The 17,486-nt window shown below is 38.6% G+C and overlaps 1 protein-coding gene across 2 annotated transcripts in view; it reads right to left on the bottom strand.

Annotated features, from left to right (window-relative positions):
• The window catches only part of USO1 (USO1 vesicle transport factor), a 92,087-nt gene that overhangs the window by 60,536 nt on the left and 14,065 nt on the right, over positions 1-17,486 (bottom strand). For both annotated transcript variants that reach the window (XM_029944829.1, XM_029944821.1), the window contains exons 2-3: positions 9,512-9,598; positions 9,370-9,434 (exon numbers count right to left, since the gene is read on the bottom strand). In XM_029944829.1, coding sequence (XP_029800689.1) covers positions 9,370-9,434; positions 9,512-9,598 — 152 coding nt within the window. The remainder of the gene's footprint in view (positions 1-9,369; positions 9,435-9,511; positions 9,599-17,486) is intronic.

The following is a 17,486-nucleotide window of genomic DNA, read 5'->3' on the forward strand; positions in this document are numbered from 1 at the left end:
AGTTATTCCCTATGCTGTTAATAAAATAATTCAGGAGCACTTGGGTGGCTCAGTCAGTTAAGTGTCAAACTCTTGATCCCAGCTCAGGTCTTGATCTCAGGGTCCTGAGTTCAAGCCCCATGTTGGGTTCCATGGTAGGCATGGAGCCTACTTAAAAATAAACAAAAAAACAGTCTTGGGGCACCTGGGTGACTTGATCGGTTAAGCATCCTACTCTTGGTTTCAGTTTAGGTCATGATCTCACAGTTTTGTAAATTCAATCCTCATATCAGGCTTTGTGTTGGCAACATGGAGTCTGCTTGGGATTCTCTCTCTCCCCTCTCTCTCTGCCCCCTACCCCACTTGCACCGTCTCTGTCCGTCTTGAAATAAATAAAACTTAGACAAAAAAACAAAAACGATAATCCTAACATATCCAGTGCATTTATTCAAATGCATTAGAATTAGTTGGCTTTGAAAAGATAGCCACTGTGGGTTATACCATCTGACAGGAGGAAAGATTCTAACTGGTACAAACAAGCAGCTAAGCATTGCTTACAATATAACTGAATAAGGGGCTATGAGGTTAGACAGACAATACCAAAACCTTCAAAAGCTTAAACGCTTTGCTTGTTTAAAAACTTAGACTAGGGGCGCCTCCGAGGCTCAGTCAGTTAAGTGTCCAACTTCAACACTCATGTCATGATCTCATGGTTCATGATTTTGAACTCTGTCAGTACAGAGCTCGCTTCAGATCCTGTCCCCCATTTCTCTGCACCTCCCCCACTCATGATCTCTCGATCTCTCTCTCTCTCTCTCTCTCAAAAATAAATGAACACTGAATAAAAAAGAAAGAACTTAGACTTCACATTGCATGAGCTAGTGAAATGTGTTAAATGAAAAGAGATTTATACATCAAATAGGTAATTCTTATAATGCACAAACTGAATGGAGAGACAAAAAAATCAGAGGCAAAGAAAACAGTCTGGAGGTAGTAGTTGTTTTAAACTATGTCCAAAAACTCTTTGGTACAGATCCCTTCAAAAGATGGAACCTAATTTTCCTCCTCTTAAGTGTATGCTGTATTTATTAACTTGCTTCTAACAAACAGAATGTGGGAGAACTAGTGGTATGCAACTTCTGAGACTAGGTCCAAAAAGGCATTTTGGCTTTCTCTTTGCTTTCTCCCTAAAACTGCTTGTTCGTGGAGAGGCCAGTTACCATATCATAAGGATGCTCAAGCAGCCTTATAGAGAGAGCAACATGGTGAGGTAGTGAAGCCTTCTGCCATCAGCAGAGTGAGTCATGCTAGACTCAGATCTTCCCAATCAAGCTTTCGGATGACTACCATCCTGGCTGACATTTTGGTTGCAACCTCATGAGAAACCCTGAGCCAGAACCACCTAGCTAAGTCACTTTTGAATTTCTCATCCACATAAAGTGTGAGACAATATTTATTATTTTTGCCACTAAGTTTTGCTAATTTGTTATATATCAAAAGTAATAATAATAATAATAATAACAACAACAACAGTAAAGAAAACCAATACAAGGGCACCTGAGTGGCTCAGTGAGTTGAGCATCTGACTCTTGATTTTGGCTCAGGTCACAATCTCCCAGTTTATGAGACTGAGCCCCATGTTGGGCTCTGTGCTGACAGTGTGGAGCCTACTTGGGATTCTCTATCTCAGTCTCTCTGCCCCTCCCTCGCTCATGCTCTCTCTAAATAAATAAACATTTACACACACACACACACACACACACACACACACAGAGTCTCTGAAAATGGTTTCAGTGATTGATACTGAGCCAGAACTAAATATCAACAAAGGAAATCAAGAGAAATGCATGGATTCCAGCTGGGTTTTGGTCTGAATGAGCATAATGGGTTAAGGAGAGGGATGAGTTCACATGAATCCTAGTTTCTTGCTTGAATGGAACAGTGTTACCAACTAGGTTGGACTTGGGTCAGAGGCAGTTGAAGGAAATGGTGGGAGGCGGCAATTAGGAGCAGGAGAATGAGAGATAAATTAACTCTTGAACATTCTGAATTTGAGATATCTGTGAGAGATCTTGATATGGTAGAAACGTCCATTGAGCAGTTACAGGTTGTAATATACCTTTAACTAGATATAAGATTTTTGAAAGCTATTCATGCATAGTTGTTAATTAAAACCAAAGGTGCAGATAAAATTTCTTAAAGAAAAACTGGAAGTGATAAAAACAGGCTGAGGGAGAGAAGGGCAAGATGGCTGAGAAGTAGGGAACACTGTTACCTCTGCACGCCTGCAAACATCAAACTGAGAGGATTTAAAAGCCACACCTTTCTGATCTCCAGGAGCGGAGGCAGGCACTGACCCCTTATTGATATCAGCCTCATGGATGCCTGAGTGAGTAAATTGGGAACGGAGACGCTGAGGCAGGGGGCGCCGGCTCAAAGCGGAGCTGGGAAAGAGAGTGCCCAGAGACTTAGCCCCGGGCTTGCAGAGCGTGGGTCCAGAGGCTGCACAACACCGTGCAGGACCACGAGCGCGCAGGACTGGCACAGAAGTTTGCAGGTTGGCACAGAATTTTGAGAGCTGCATGTGAGCCGGCCGCACTGCTAGAGCCAGCAGCGCAAGACGCTGGGTGCGAACAGGCCTCCAGGGAGGTACAGAGCCTAGAGGAAGAGGAGAGACTGAAGGGAGACCTTAGCCGGAGGCTCGGCTGAGAGACAAACTTTCCATTTGCAGCCACTGGGCGCAGGGAGAGAAATCCGACCCACTCAGGGGGCTTGTGATCCGGTCGGTGGGCCCGGCCGCCCGCAGACCTCAGGCGGAGCCAAGGAAGGGCTGGCTCTCCAATCCCCCTGCGCAGTCCTGAACAGAAAGCCGCCTGGCTTCCAGAGGTTATTTTAACAGTGGCGGAAACTTGTAAAGTGGGTGGACTAGGATTTGAAGGCCTAGCAGACCTTAGAAAACCGAAACTATTTGTCCTGTCCATGGCACGGGGAGGTTGGACTCAAGAGAGGCTGGCAACGCATGGTCTGAGAGGGACTTGAGGCGCCGCCATTCTTCTCCCACCATCTACTAAGGCGGGGGCCTCAGAGACCAGGCCCTGAGACCCAACATACTTATATCGAACCACGCCCATCCACACTGGAGAGCTAGATTCTTCTCTTTGCGCAATTTTTAAACTTTTTTTTTTCAATTTTTTCTACCCTAATTATTTTTAATTCTTAAGCTTCTATAGTTTTTTTCCATTGTTTTCTCTTTTCTATTTCCCTATTTCATCCTTCTCTCCCTTTTCCCTCTGGAGTCTGGTAAAGACCAACATTTAACACTACTGTGATTAGATCAACCCTTACCATCCAGATATTTTTTGCTTATCTCATTCTTATCTTTATCCTCTGCAGATTTCAGGCTCTCAGACTGTCCTTTATCTCTGGCTGTCTCTGTGCCCCCCGGTTTTTTGTTTTTTTGTTTTTTTTTCTTCTTATTCTTTCACCTTTCCTGTCCTCTCTTTTCTTTCCTGCTCCTTTTTATTCCTTTCCCATTTGGTTTGCTTGTTTACCGGGTCTGTCAGTGGGTTTGTGTGCTTGTTTCCCTGTGTGTTTGTCCGTTTTCCTTTTCAGGGCTACCTCAAAAAAGAGGCCAAAGCACACATAGTGGAAAGTCTCAAATATCACTGAGTAAGGAAATACATAGTTACAAGCACAATAAGAGAAACTCTGAGATACCATAAAAAGAACACCTCCTGAAATGACAGGCCCTGGACAGTCAAAGAACCTCCTTTAATAATAGAGCCATACTAACAGGTGCACAGTGCAGAAAGAGCTTTTAAAACTGATAAGAGACAGAAAGCTAGCCAAAATGACAAAATGAAAGAACTCTCCTCTAAAGAAATTCCAGGAAGAAATCACAGCGACAGAACTGCTCAAAACAGACACAAGCAACATAACTGAACAAGAATTTAGAACAATTATCATAAAATTAATCGCTGGGCTTGAAAAAAACATAGAAACTGTCAGAGAAGATATTGATACAAAGACTAGGAACCTTCAAAATAGCTGTGACAAGTCAGAAAAGGCTATAAATGAGGTGAATAATAAGATGGAGGCTGCCAATGCACGTATTGAAGAAGCAGAAAGGAGAATAGGTGAGTTAGAAGACACAGTTATAGCGAAAGAAGAAGTCGAGAAGGAAAGAAGTTGATACAGGAGCACGAAAGGAGAATCAGAGACCTGAGTATACAATCAAATGGAACAATGTCTGTATCATAGGAGTTCCTGAAGAGGAAGAAAGAGAAAAAGGTCCTGAAGGGGTGTTGGACCAAATTATACATGAAAATTTCCCCAATCTAGGGAAAGAGAAAGACATTGAAATTCAAGAGACATACCGAACTCCCCTAAGACGTAACATAAACTGACCTTCAGCACGACATATCAAAGTAAAACTGACAAAATATAAAGATAAAGAGAGAATTCTGAAAGCAACAAGGGATAAAAGGGCCCTAACATACAAAGGGAAACCTATCAGAGTGGTTACAGACCTATCTACTGAAACTTGGCAGGCCAGAAAGGAATGGCAGGAAATCTTCAATGTGATGAACAAGAAAAATATGCAGCCAAAAATTCTTTATCCAGTGAGCCTGTCATTCAAAATAGAAGGAGAGATAAAGGTTTTCCTAAATAAAAGTTGAGGGAATTCTTCACCACCAAACCAGCCCTACAAGAAATCCTAAGAGGGACTCTTTGAGGGAAATGTAGCAAGGAATACAAGGTACCAGAGACATCACTACAAACATGCACTCTACAAGGTACACAATGAATCTAAACCCACATTTTTCAATAACACTGAATGTAAATGGACTGAATGCTCCAGTCAAACGACACAGGGTAGCAGAATGGATCAAAAGCCAAAATCCATCTATTTGCTGATTACAAGAGACTCATCTTAGACCTGAAGACACCTCCAGATTGAAAGTAAGGGGATGGAAAATTATCTACCATGCAACTGGACACCAAAAGAAAGCTAGGGTAGCCATACTCATATCAGACAAACTGGACTTCAGAGTAAAGGCAGTGACAAAAGATGAAGAAGGACATTATTTAATAATGTCAGGGTCTCTATATCAGAAAGAGCTAACAATTATAAACATCTATGCGTTGAATTAGGGAGCTCCCAAATACATAAAACAACTCATCACAAACAGAAGCAATCTTATTGATAAGAATGTGCTAATTGCAGGGGACCTTAATACCCTACTTACAGCAATCCACAGGTCAACCAGACAAAAAAATCACTAAAGAGACAATGGACCTGAATGGCACACTGGAACAGATGGAATTAATAAGATACATTTAGAACTCTGCATCCTGAAGCTAGGGAATTCATTTTCTTCTCAAGTGCACATGGCACATTCTCCAAGATAGATCACATACTGGGTCATAAAACAGCTCTCCATTAATACAAAAGAATTGAGATCATACCATGCACACTTTCAGATCACAATGCTATGAAACTTGAAATCAACCCCAGGAAGAAGTCTGGAAAATCTCCAAAAGTGTGGCGGTTAAAAACCACCCTACTAAAGAATGACTGGGCTAATCAGGCAATTAGAGAAGAAATTAAAAAATATATGGAAACAAATGAAAACGAAAATACAACAATCCAAACTCTCTGGGACGCAGCAAAGGCAGTCCTAAGAGGAAAGTCCATTGCAATCCAGGCCTATTTCAACAAACTAGAAAAAGCACAAACACAGAACCTAACAGAGCACCTAAGGAAACTACAAAGGGATCAGCAAGAGCACCCCAAACCAAGCAAAAAAAAGAGAAATAAATAAACAAACAAACAAACAAACAAACCCACCAAAACCAAAACCTCTAGCTAGGCTCCTCAGAAAGAAAAGAGAGAACACTCAAATAGACAAAATCATGAAGGAAAATGGATCTATTACAAAGATCCCTTAGAAATACAAGCAACCATCAGAGATTACTATGAAAAATTGTATGTCAACAAACTGGACAATCTAGAAGAAATGGACAAATTTCTAAACACACATGCACTACCAAAATTCAAATGGGAAGAGACAGAAAATCTGAACAGACCCATAACCAGTGAAGAAATCGAATCAGTTATCAAAAATCTCCCAACGAATAAAGCCCAGGGCCAGATGGATTCCCAGGGGAATTCTACCAGACATTCAGAGCAGAGTCAACACTGATTCTTCTCAAGTTATTCCAAAAATTAGAAATGGAAGGAAGACTTCTGGACTCATTCTACAAAGCACATATCACTTTGATTCCTAAGCCAGACAGAGACCCAACAAAAAAAGAAACTACAGGCCAATATCCTTAATGAATACGGATGCAAAACTACTCAACAAGATACTACTCAACAGCATATAAAAAGAATTATCTTTTTTTTGTGAGAGAGAGAGAGACAGCGTGAGCAAGGGAGGGTCAGAGAGAGAAGGAGTCACAGATCCGAAGACAGGCTCCAGGCTCTGAGCTAGCAGTCAGCACAGAGCCTGACGCAGGGCTCGAACCCATGAACCGTGAGATCATGACCTGAGCTGAAATCGGACGCCCAACCGACTGAGCTACCCAGGCGCCCCAAGAATTATCCATTACAATCAAGTGGGATTCATTCCTGTGTTACAAGGCTGGTTCAATATTTGCAAATCCATCCATGTGATCCATCACTTTAACAAAAGAAAAGAAAAAACACATATGATTCTGTTTATAGATGCACAAAAACCATTTGACAAAATACAGCATTCCTTCTTATTAAAAACCCTCAAGAAAGTCGGGATAGAAGGAACCTACTTAAAGATCATAAAAGCCATTTATGAAAACCCCACAGCTAATGTTATCCTCAATGGGGAAAAACTGAGAGTTCTCCCCCTGAAATCAGGGATACGACAGGGATGTCCACTCTCACCGCTGTGGTTTAACATAGTGTTGGAAGTCCTAGCATCAGCAATCAGACAACAAAAGGAAATAAAAGGCATCAGAATTGGCAAAGAAGTCAAAATTTCACTCTTCACAGATGACATGATACTCTACATGGAAAACCTGATCAACTCCACCAGAAGCCTTCTAGAACTGATCAATGAATTCAGTAAAGTCGCAGGGTACAAAATCAATGTACAGAAATTGGTTGCATTCTTATACACCAAAAATGAAGCAACAGAAAGAGAAATCAAGAAACAGATCCCATTCACAATTGCACAAAAAACCATAAAATACCTAGGAATAAATCTAACCGAAGATGTAAAAGACCTGTATGCTGAAAACTATAGAAGACTTATGAAGGAAATTGAAGAAGACACAAAAAAATGGAAAAACATTCTGTGCTCATGGATCAGAAGAATAAACATTGTGAAAATGTCATTATTACCCAAAGCAATCTACCCATTCAATGCCATCCCCATCAAAGTTGCACCAGCATTCTTCTCAAAGCTAGAACAAACTACCTTAAAATTCGTATGGAACCACAAAAAACTGAATAGCCAAAGTAATATTGAAGAAGAAAAACAAAATGGGAGGCATCACAATCCCAGACTTTAGCCTCTACTAAAAGCTGTCATCATCAAGACAGTATGGTTATTGGCACAAAAACAGACACATACCAATGGAATAGAATAGAGAGCCCAGAACTGGACCACAAGTGTATGGCCAATTAATCTTCGACAACATAGGAAAGAGTATCCAATGGAAAAAAGACAGCCTCTTCAACAGGTGGTGTTGGGAGAGCTGGACAGCAACATGTAGAAGAATGAAATTAGACCACTTTCTTACACCATACACAAAAATAAACTCAAAATGGATAAAGGACCTGAAGGTGAGACAGGAAACCATAAAAACCCTAGAGGAGAAAGCATGAAGCAGCCTCCTTGACCTCAATCGCAGCAATTTCCTCCTTGACACATCCCCAAAGGCAAAGGAATCAAGAACAAAAATGAACTACTGAAACCTCATCAAGATAAAAAGCTTTTGCACTGCAAAGGAAACAATCAAGAAAACTAATAGGCAACCAACAGAATGGGAAAAGATAGTTGCAAATGACATACCAGATAAAGGGCTAGTATCTAAAATATACAAGGAACTCACCAAACTTCACATCCACAAAACAAATAACCCAGTGAAGAAATGGGCAGAAGACGTGAACAGACACTTATCCAAAGAGGACATCCAGATGGCCTACAGGCACATGAAATGATGCTCAACATCACTCATCATCAGGGAAACATAAATCAAAACCACATTGAGATACCACCTCATGCCAGTCAGAGTGGCTAAAATGAACAACTCAAGAGACTATAGATGCTGGCGAGGGTGTGGAGAGACGGGCACCCTCCTACACCGTTAGTGGGAATGTAAACTGATGCAGCCGCTCTGGAAAACAGTGTGGAGGTTCCTCAAAAAAGTATCGATAGAACTCCCCAATGACCCAACAATAGCAATGCTATGGATTTACCCAAGGGATACAGAAGTGCTGATGCATAGGAGAACACGTACCCCAATGTTCATAGCAGCACTGTCAATAATAGCCAAAACATGGAAAGAGCCTAAATGTCCATCACCGATGAGTGGATCAAGATGTGGTGTATATATATACAATGGAGTACTACATGGCAATGAGAAAGAATGAAATATGGCTGTTTGTAGGAAAGTGGATGGACCTCGAGGGTGTCATGCTAAGCGAAATAAGTCAGGCAGAGAAGGACAGATACCATATGTTTGCACTCATAGGTCTAACAGGAGAACAGGAGAAACCTAATGGAGGACCAGGGGGAGGGGAAGAGGGAAAGAGAATTGGGGAGAGAGAGGGATGTAAAACTTGAGACACTATTAAATGCTGAAAACGAACTGAGGGTTGAAGGGGAAGGGGGTGGCGAGGGGAAGAGGTGGTAGTGATGGAGGAGGGCACTTGTGGGGAAGAGCACTGGGTGTTGTATGGAAACCAATTTGACAATAAAATATTATTAGTCCAGTTTCTTCACTCTATTAGTCCAGTTTCTTTCTCCAGAAAGACAAGTCTGGATAAGTGATATGCCATAATATGTATATAACATTATAAAACAGCATATACAGTATATCTAATTGAATATCAAAATATCCAATTGCCCAATTCAAAGCCTCTAATCTTTAGCTTTTAATGAGAAGTCACTTCATTCCATTTTCATATAATGGAAAGATCTCAACACCTGAGATTCTGTCTTAATGATTAGCACAGTGATTTGCACCTACTATCCAAAAAAGTATTTACTGAAACAACAACTGAAAATAAAAACTTAATAACCTTAATAAGTTAATAATTTCATTTCTAAAATAGTGACTCTAAAACAGGTAAATTAAAATTGGAAGAAAATTCGGGAGAAAAATTGTTATAAAGAGACTTACCGATCTGTTTGTAAAACATGGATAAGATGTTCCATAGCTTGTATACCTACTTCCAAGCGGTATTTCTACACAAAAGAAAAATGTTGTTAAAATAAGTAATATCCAGGTTAATAAATTTAGTAAGTGATAAAACGTTACAAACCTTAGATAATGATTTGAGAGCACGAACGGCGTTTCTTCGATCATCCAGCAAAGTAGATGAAGCAACTCTGTCACAAAGCTTTTGAATCTGTCATGGAAAAATGAAATAGCATAAAGAGAACTTAAACTGGCAAAAAAGAAACATGAAGTTACCCCCTAAATTTTATACTATCTAATTCGAAAAACAAATATCAACAAATGAGATGGTCATAGATGGCCTTTCACAAATCTTAACTACTTACATAGTTTTATAATCTCATTACAGAGAAACAGATTTCTCACAGAGACTTGAAAAACAGAAGTGGTAAAAGAAAAGTTAAATAAATCACATAAGTTGAGAAATTAAGAGAAATCACTAGTAGAATCAAAACTTTCTAAACATGCCGCTTATAGCTATTTGAGCCAAGAGGAAAGCAGGGTTAAGGTAGAAGAGGGGGACTTAAAATTTTTTTGAAATACTAATTGTTTATAACTTCACCCTAATATTTCCAGTAAGTATCTGAGAAAAAAAAATCAGAATTATATACCAAAACTATTAAGTTTTGGAGTGCCTGGCTGGCTCAGTCAGAAGAGGATGTGACTCTTGATTTCGGAGTCATGAGTTTGAGTCCCATATTGGGTGTAGATTACTTAAATAAAAACTTAAAATTTTAAGTTTTAAGTGTGCCTCAAAATCTATAAAGACGAAATGCTTCTATTATAAAAGCTTTTAATAAACTTACAGGAATTAAAGTTCAAGCTACATTTTAAAATAAACCTTCAGGGAGGCAGCCAGAGTGGTTCAGTTGGTTAAGCACTGGACTCTCGATTTCGGCTAGGGTCATGATCTTAAAGTTCTTGATATCACTGACAGCACAGAGCCTGCTTGGGATTCTCTCTCCCTCTCTCTCTGGCCCTCCCCTGCTCGTGCACTCTCTTAAAATAAATAAATAAACTTAAAATAAAATAAAGCAGGGGGCGCCTGGGTGGCTCAGTCGGTTAAGCATCTGACTTTGGCTCAGGTCATGATCTCATTCATGGTCCGTGCATTAGAGTCCGTGTCAGGCTCTGTGCTGACAGTGCAGGGCCTGGAGCCTGCTTCAGATTCTCTGTCTCCCTCTCTCTCTGCCTCTCCCCCACTCAGTCGCTGTCTCTCTGTGTGTGTCTTTCTCTCTCAAAATAAAATAAAGACATAAAAATACAATAAAATAAAATAAAACTTTTGGGTTTTATTTACAATGGGAAAAAATTGGAAACAGCTGTCCACCAAGAGAAGAAAAACAATAAACTGTACATGCTTTGGTAGAATATTATACAGCTACTCAAAACAGTTAACTGTACTGAAAGGAAACTATGATGATTTAGTCAACAGTAGGCAAAAAAGAAAAGTTGTAAAACTAGATGTCAATTATGAGCCCACTAAAGCAAAATCACTAAATTATGTATGTAAAATTGCATTAAAAATTGGAAACTTAAAACTATGAAACTTTTAGAAGAGAGCATAAGAGAAAATCCTAGTGGTCTTTAATTAGGCAAAGACTTCTCATACATATCAAGAGCACAATCCCTAAAGAAAAACTAAATAAACTGGACTTCATCACTTCTGTTCAAAAGACACTCTCAAAAGAATGAAAGATAAGCCACCAGCTGGATGAAAATATTTAAAAATATCTGATAAAGAATAATTCTTAAAATCACAATTCTTGGCTCCTGTAAAGTTCTATCAGTTACTATTTAAAGTTATTATTCACTCCTTAATGACTGTTACTAAGATTCTAAAAATAATATTATGGCATAACACCCACACTTTTGTACCCTATGTATCTGAATTAGTGGCGTTTAAATACATAGTGTTTTCCAAATTATGTTTTGCACACTTCTAGTGTCCCAGAATATATTAATAGATTTCTTATGATTGCAGAACCAGCAGGAAACACAAGGTTATACAAAATTAAATAGGTTTCTGCACTGCAGGATTTCTAAAAGTCTTTACTATGCTGATTTGCATTTCTTCATACTGAGGACAGAATATGATAAGCAAGCCTAGCCTTACTTTTTGATTTCATTCATTCTAACTGCTCACATTTAAAAATTATTCCCACCTTAAACTACATTTACTTTTGTAATAATTACATTGACTTTCCAAAACACAAATAATACAACTGTTTCTTTATTAAGTAACTGGTTGACTTTTTCTACCACAATTTTGTTTTTTTACCATTAGAAAAACTATGTAACTATCTCTTGAAAACATGAGGCTTGTTACTTTCAGCTTAAAGAATCTCTTAGGTCAAAAATAGTTTTCCTAAGTATGACTGTAATTTCCTCTTCTTGGGTCTTGTACATCTTTTGCTAATTTTTTCTAGGTCATTTATGATGAACACTAGAAATGGGAATCATTTATAGATAGGCATTTTCTGCTTTTTACTAGCCCTGGACCTTAAGTACCAGCTCTAGACCTGGGATTACCATCTTCCAAGAGTACTGAGTTCTAGTACTATGTAGGGGCTGAACTCCATCCTCAGGCTCATCTATGGTTAGTGTATATAAAAACTTGTGTCAAAATGGGATTTTCCATGTTGAGAAACTCTTCAATTATTTGTTGAATGTAGACACTTGAAGGCTACTTGATGCTGAAGGAGAAACTTAGCTTTAAGAATATTGGAATGAGATGACCATAATCCTAGAGTTTGGGGGTTTGCTCTGTTTTTATTTTCAGCATTTTATTTTGTGCTCTAAATATGCTAATATTTGAGTGTTAAGTTTTTTAAAAAGCTCTTAGTATACACAAAGATAATCTCCATTGTTATGAAGATAAATACAACCTAAAATAGCAAAGAGGTTATTTTTTCCTATCAGACTAAGATTAAAATTAAAATAAAGTACCAAATATTCTGATTTCATTTTTATAAAATAAAAAAAAAGTAAAATTAATCTGTGCAACTAGAAGTCAGTATAGTGGTTACTCATGGAGACAGGCAGTGACTGAAAATACAAAGGGGACTCTTTGGGTCCTCGTCTTGATAATGTTCTATTCCTTGATCCGGTTACATAGGCATGTGCAGGTTGTGAGGTTTACATAGTCGATATGCATATTTTCCTGCATACTTTAATAAAATGATTTTTAGTTACTTTTAAGGTATTTTTAAGCAATCTCTACACCCAATGTGGGGTTCAAACTCACAACCCAGAGATCCAGAGTTGCACATTCTACTGATTAAGCCTGCCAGGCACCCCAACTTAATATAGAACTATCTAGGATAGGCAAAGATATATTCAATAACTTCCTTCTATTCTATCAGAGGGAAAGTAACCTAAAAAAGTGGCAATTTGGCAAAATCTATTACAACCTAAAATATTCATACCCTTTTTTTAGCCAGGCATTCCTATTTCTAGGAATTTACTCTTTAAAAACACCCCCACAGTTACACAATGTTTTATACTAGGATGTTCTTTGTAGCAATACTTTTAATAGCTAAAAAGGAAACCCAGCTCCCGCCACCTAAGAATATAATAAGAAGTCTGAGACCTGGCAAACCCAGAACTCAGACTTCCAGTCTCCACAACTTTGAGCAATAAATTTCTATTACTTAAAAGAAAAAAAAAAAGGTGGAGGGGAATTAATTAACATATGATATGCAAAAACTATGCAGCTGAGCAAATGAATAAAGCAGAACCATTTTTTAATAGAAAAAAGTGGAAAAACTGTAAGCAGTATGTTTGGCATTAGTTCATTTTGGTTTAAAATGATACCATTAATAAACAATGTGAATATGTATAGAAAAAATTAAGATGATGTACCATATTGCCATTTTGTAGGTCACTGGAAATGTTCATTATTTACATTATTTCTCATGTTTGAATTCTGATAAAATAGGAATTATTTTTATAAACAAAAAAGAACAATAATGGAGTAAAGCAAAAATGGTTTATATTTTATTGGAATTTCTAGGATATTTTCATGGCTAACTGAACTCATCTTTTAAAATCCTATCTTCACTCTGATCAAAATAATATGAAATCAGAGGTGCCTGGGTGGCTCAGTTGGTTAAGCATCTGCCTCTTGATTCCAGCTCTCATGATCTTGTTGTGGTCGTGAGATCAAGCCCCTGCATCAGGCTCAGTGCAGAGTGTAGATAGAGCATGCTTGGGATTCTGTCTCCCTCTCTCTCTCTCTGCCCCTCCCCTGCTCAGGCTCCCCTCCTTCTCTCAAAATAAATAAACAGACTTTAAAAAATAATAGTATGAAATGAGCTCTTAATTGATAAGAAATATACTACCATAATAAAAATATCCTCAATTGGTTCCCTGTTGTTTACAGAATAAAGTCCCAATTATTTAAACTAGAATGCACAGTCATCGCTCTGTTAATATACATATATTGAGTACATATGTGTTCTTGCACTAACCAAAATAAGATACAGTCTCTGACCACAAGGAGCTTGCAAAGGAAGACAGCCACATAAATAATGTACAGTAACAAGTTAAAGGAATATGAGTACGCACAGAGTAAAGCTGGGGAACAAAAGAAAACAGTCAATTCTATGTGAAAATGAAACTGCCACAGACTGAATGTTTATGACCCCACTTCCCCACCCCTGCCCATGCAAATTTAGAAATCCTAACCCCTAATCGGATGGTATGAAGAAATGGGGCTTTGAGGAAAGTGATTAGGTAATGAAAATAGAGTCCTCATGGATGGAATTAGTGCCCATAGAGAGACCCCAGAAAGCTCTGCCTCCCCTCCTCCCAAGTAGGACACAGTGACGAGATGGCTATGTATGAACCGGAATGCAGGCCCTCAGCAGGCACGGAATCTACCAGTGCCTGGATTTTGGACTTCCCAGACTCCAGAACTGTGAGAAATAAATGTGTGTTGTTTAAGCCACACCCAGATTGTATTTTTGTTATAGCAGCCCAAATAGATTAAGACAGATACTGTTTAAGAATGGTATACTTAAGAATGCCATTCTTGAGTCAAGAATTCAAGGATAAGTAGTTCAGGGACGCCTGGGTGGCTTGGTTGAGCATCCGACTTTGGCTCAGGTCATGATCTCATGGTTCACGGGGTCAGGCCCCATGTCAGGCTCTGTGCTGACGGCCTGGAGACTGCTGTGGATTCTGTGTCTCCCTGTTTCTTGCCCCTCCCCCACTTGCTCTCTGTCTCTCCCTCTCTTAAAAATAAACATTAAAAAAAAAAAAAGGATAAGCAGTTCATCAGACAATAGGAGGAAGAAATTTCAGGCAGCGAAAATTATTTCCTTGTAATTGTTTGCACCTATTTTAATGTATAAAATAGCATTTCATATTCACAATAAGAAAATTGGTCTAGGCAGCTCTTTCTGCCCATGGGTCTTGTCCCCATTCTATAATAAAAACACCTAAAAAAATTGGTCTAATTTGAGTTTTTATTATATACATCTATGAACCAAAAATATAATTTTCATATCACACACACACATACTTGTTCTATTAAAATAATACACCGAGGGGGACATTCTAAAATAAGAAAATTTCCCCTTTTACAATAATTTGTCATTTCTGGGAATGATGGCTGATCTAAAATAATGTGGGAAAAATAAGAATATATAAGATTAAACTGTAAACTAAAAATATATTTTTCTAATGAGTTAAAGTATCTGCTTCAATAAGCTCTGATCAATGAGCAAATCACTATTATTAGTTGAAAAATGTACCTTTTAAAATATTAAAATTAATCACTATTATATTTACAGAAATAAAATCCATTCTTTCTTGAGTCTGGGAAAATATCAAGACTATTTTTTTAGATGTTTATTTATGAGAGCGAGAGAGACAGTGTAAACAGGGGAGGGGCAGAGAGAGAGGGAGACACAGAATCTGAAGCAGGCTCCAGGCTCTGTGCTGTTAGCACAGAGCCCAATGCAGAGCTCAAACTCATGAACTGCGAGATCATGACCGGAGCTGAAGTCAGATGCTTAACCGACTGAATCACCCAGGTGCCCCTCTATCAAGACTATTTTTAAGAATATAAGCATGCTGGGGCGCCTGGGTGGCTCAGTTGGTTGGGCATCCGGCTTCAGGTCAGATCATGATCTCACGGTTCGTGGGTTCAAGCCCCACATCGGGCTCTGTGCTGACAGCTAGCTCAGAGCCTGGAGCCTGCTTCAGATCTGTGTCTCCCTCTCTCTCTGCTCCTCCCCTGCTCCTGCTGTCTCTCTCTGTCTCTCAAAAATAAATAAAAAACATTTAAAAAACAGAATATAAGCATGCTTTTAATCTATTAAATCTGGGTTTTAATGGCAAATACAAGATTCTTCCAAATTGGGGATTTTAATCAGAACTTTCTAGCAACTTAAAGATGAACTCAAAAGCAGTCAAGCATAGTGCAAGCCAATGAGAATCAAAATGAATATAAGAACAACTTATTTATCTAGAATCAGTAGATTGAGTTACTTCTGATACCTTCTGTTCGGGGACCAAAAGGGTCTTTTCATTCTAGCTTTTTCTGATAGTAATCTAAAATTAATTGCCAGTTTCTCTGTCTTCTTAAACAACACACATAATTATAAGCCTTCTTAGCGCTTAAACCAAAGTCCTCTCAAGACATATGTAAGACCAACATCTAAGGTGTTAAACAAAGTAATGAATATAAAAGGCTTTGCCTAGTACCTGGCACCTACAAATATTCAAGAAATGTTAACAAACTTTGTTATTACCAAGCTTCTTATGACTTTTTTGTGTAATTCTTCTATCATGCTTTTGGCTGTCACTTCCATCATATATGTGTTTAACAGACCATTTAATTTTGCATATTTTAATTTGCTACTGAGATATTTGATAATTAAGTTAGATACTAATATAATTTTTCTTTAAAATTTAAAAAAAATGTTTATTTTTGAGAGACAGACAGACAGAGATAGAGAGCCAGCGGGGTAGGGGAAGAGAGAAAGAGGGAGACACAGAATCCAAAGCAGGCTCTAGCCTCTGAGCTGTCAGCATAGAGCCCAATATGGGCCTTGAACCCACTAACCAGGAGATCATGACCTGAGCTGAAGTCAGACACTTAACTGATTAAGCCATCCAAGCACTCAAATACAATTTTTCTATAACAAAAAAAATCAGTCAGGCTTGAAATCAAGATTGAGTACATGGGCCTTGCAACTTCTACTTTTGCTATATAGGAAAGCCTATTACCTCCTGCTAATATTCCAGATGGCTGAGGTTTCTGAATACGTGACCTCTCTGTGTTACACTGCTACTCTTTACAGATGACTGAAACCAAATGAAAGGAAAACATACGTTCCAGACCTTACAAAGATTTAGCCATGTTTTAGGTCAAACAGAGTCTATATTTATCAGTTGGTAGTTACCAAGCAAAAACTTTGTAGCACAAGAATGGTTAAGTTATATTTAGAAACCGTAGATCTCAAAGACCATTATGCCACTTATTCCTTACTTGAAAAACCAATTTAATGCAGTATAACTGTGCCTCATTTTCCATTTTCTCCTTTCAGTTATTTGAACTTTGTGCTTTAGCTGGGACATAGATGTCTATCTACATAGACTACTTTCTAAGTCTTCCTTGCATCTAGGCATAGACAGTGAATATCTTCTGCCCCATGCATTCTTAGTACTTATTTTACAAAAGAAACTAAGGCTCAAAAGCAAAGCAGTACATCCCAAAATACACTGCCAATTTGGTGGCACAGTCCAGATTCTTTTTACCCAAGCTGTAGAGGTCTCATTCCAAAGCCCACACTCTAATAGCTTATATTGCGTCCTATGCAGAAAAATGTGAATCTGAGTTACTGGTGCAAACTACATGGACTGCAGGACTTTATAGGGGGAGACTGAAGTGCAGTTTCTATGAATAGGTTTTACTTGCACTATAGCTCACTAAAGGTCACTGAGAAGCCTTTGACTCAACTGGTCAGCCAGGGTTGTCTCACTCCTAAAGGAGTTGGAGCTTTACTTTTTACCTTGTGAAAGCTATAATCAGAAGCTACAGGGGGGAG

This window comes from Suricata suricatta, chromosome 1 (assembly GCF_006229205.1).
Source record: "Suricata suricatta isolate VVHF042 chromosome 1, meerkat_22Aug2017_6uvM2_HiC, whole genome shotgun sequence".
In the NCBI taxonomy this organism is placed as follows: Eukaryota; Metazoa; Chordata; class Mammalia; order Carnivora; family Herpestidae; genus Suricata; species Suricata suricatta.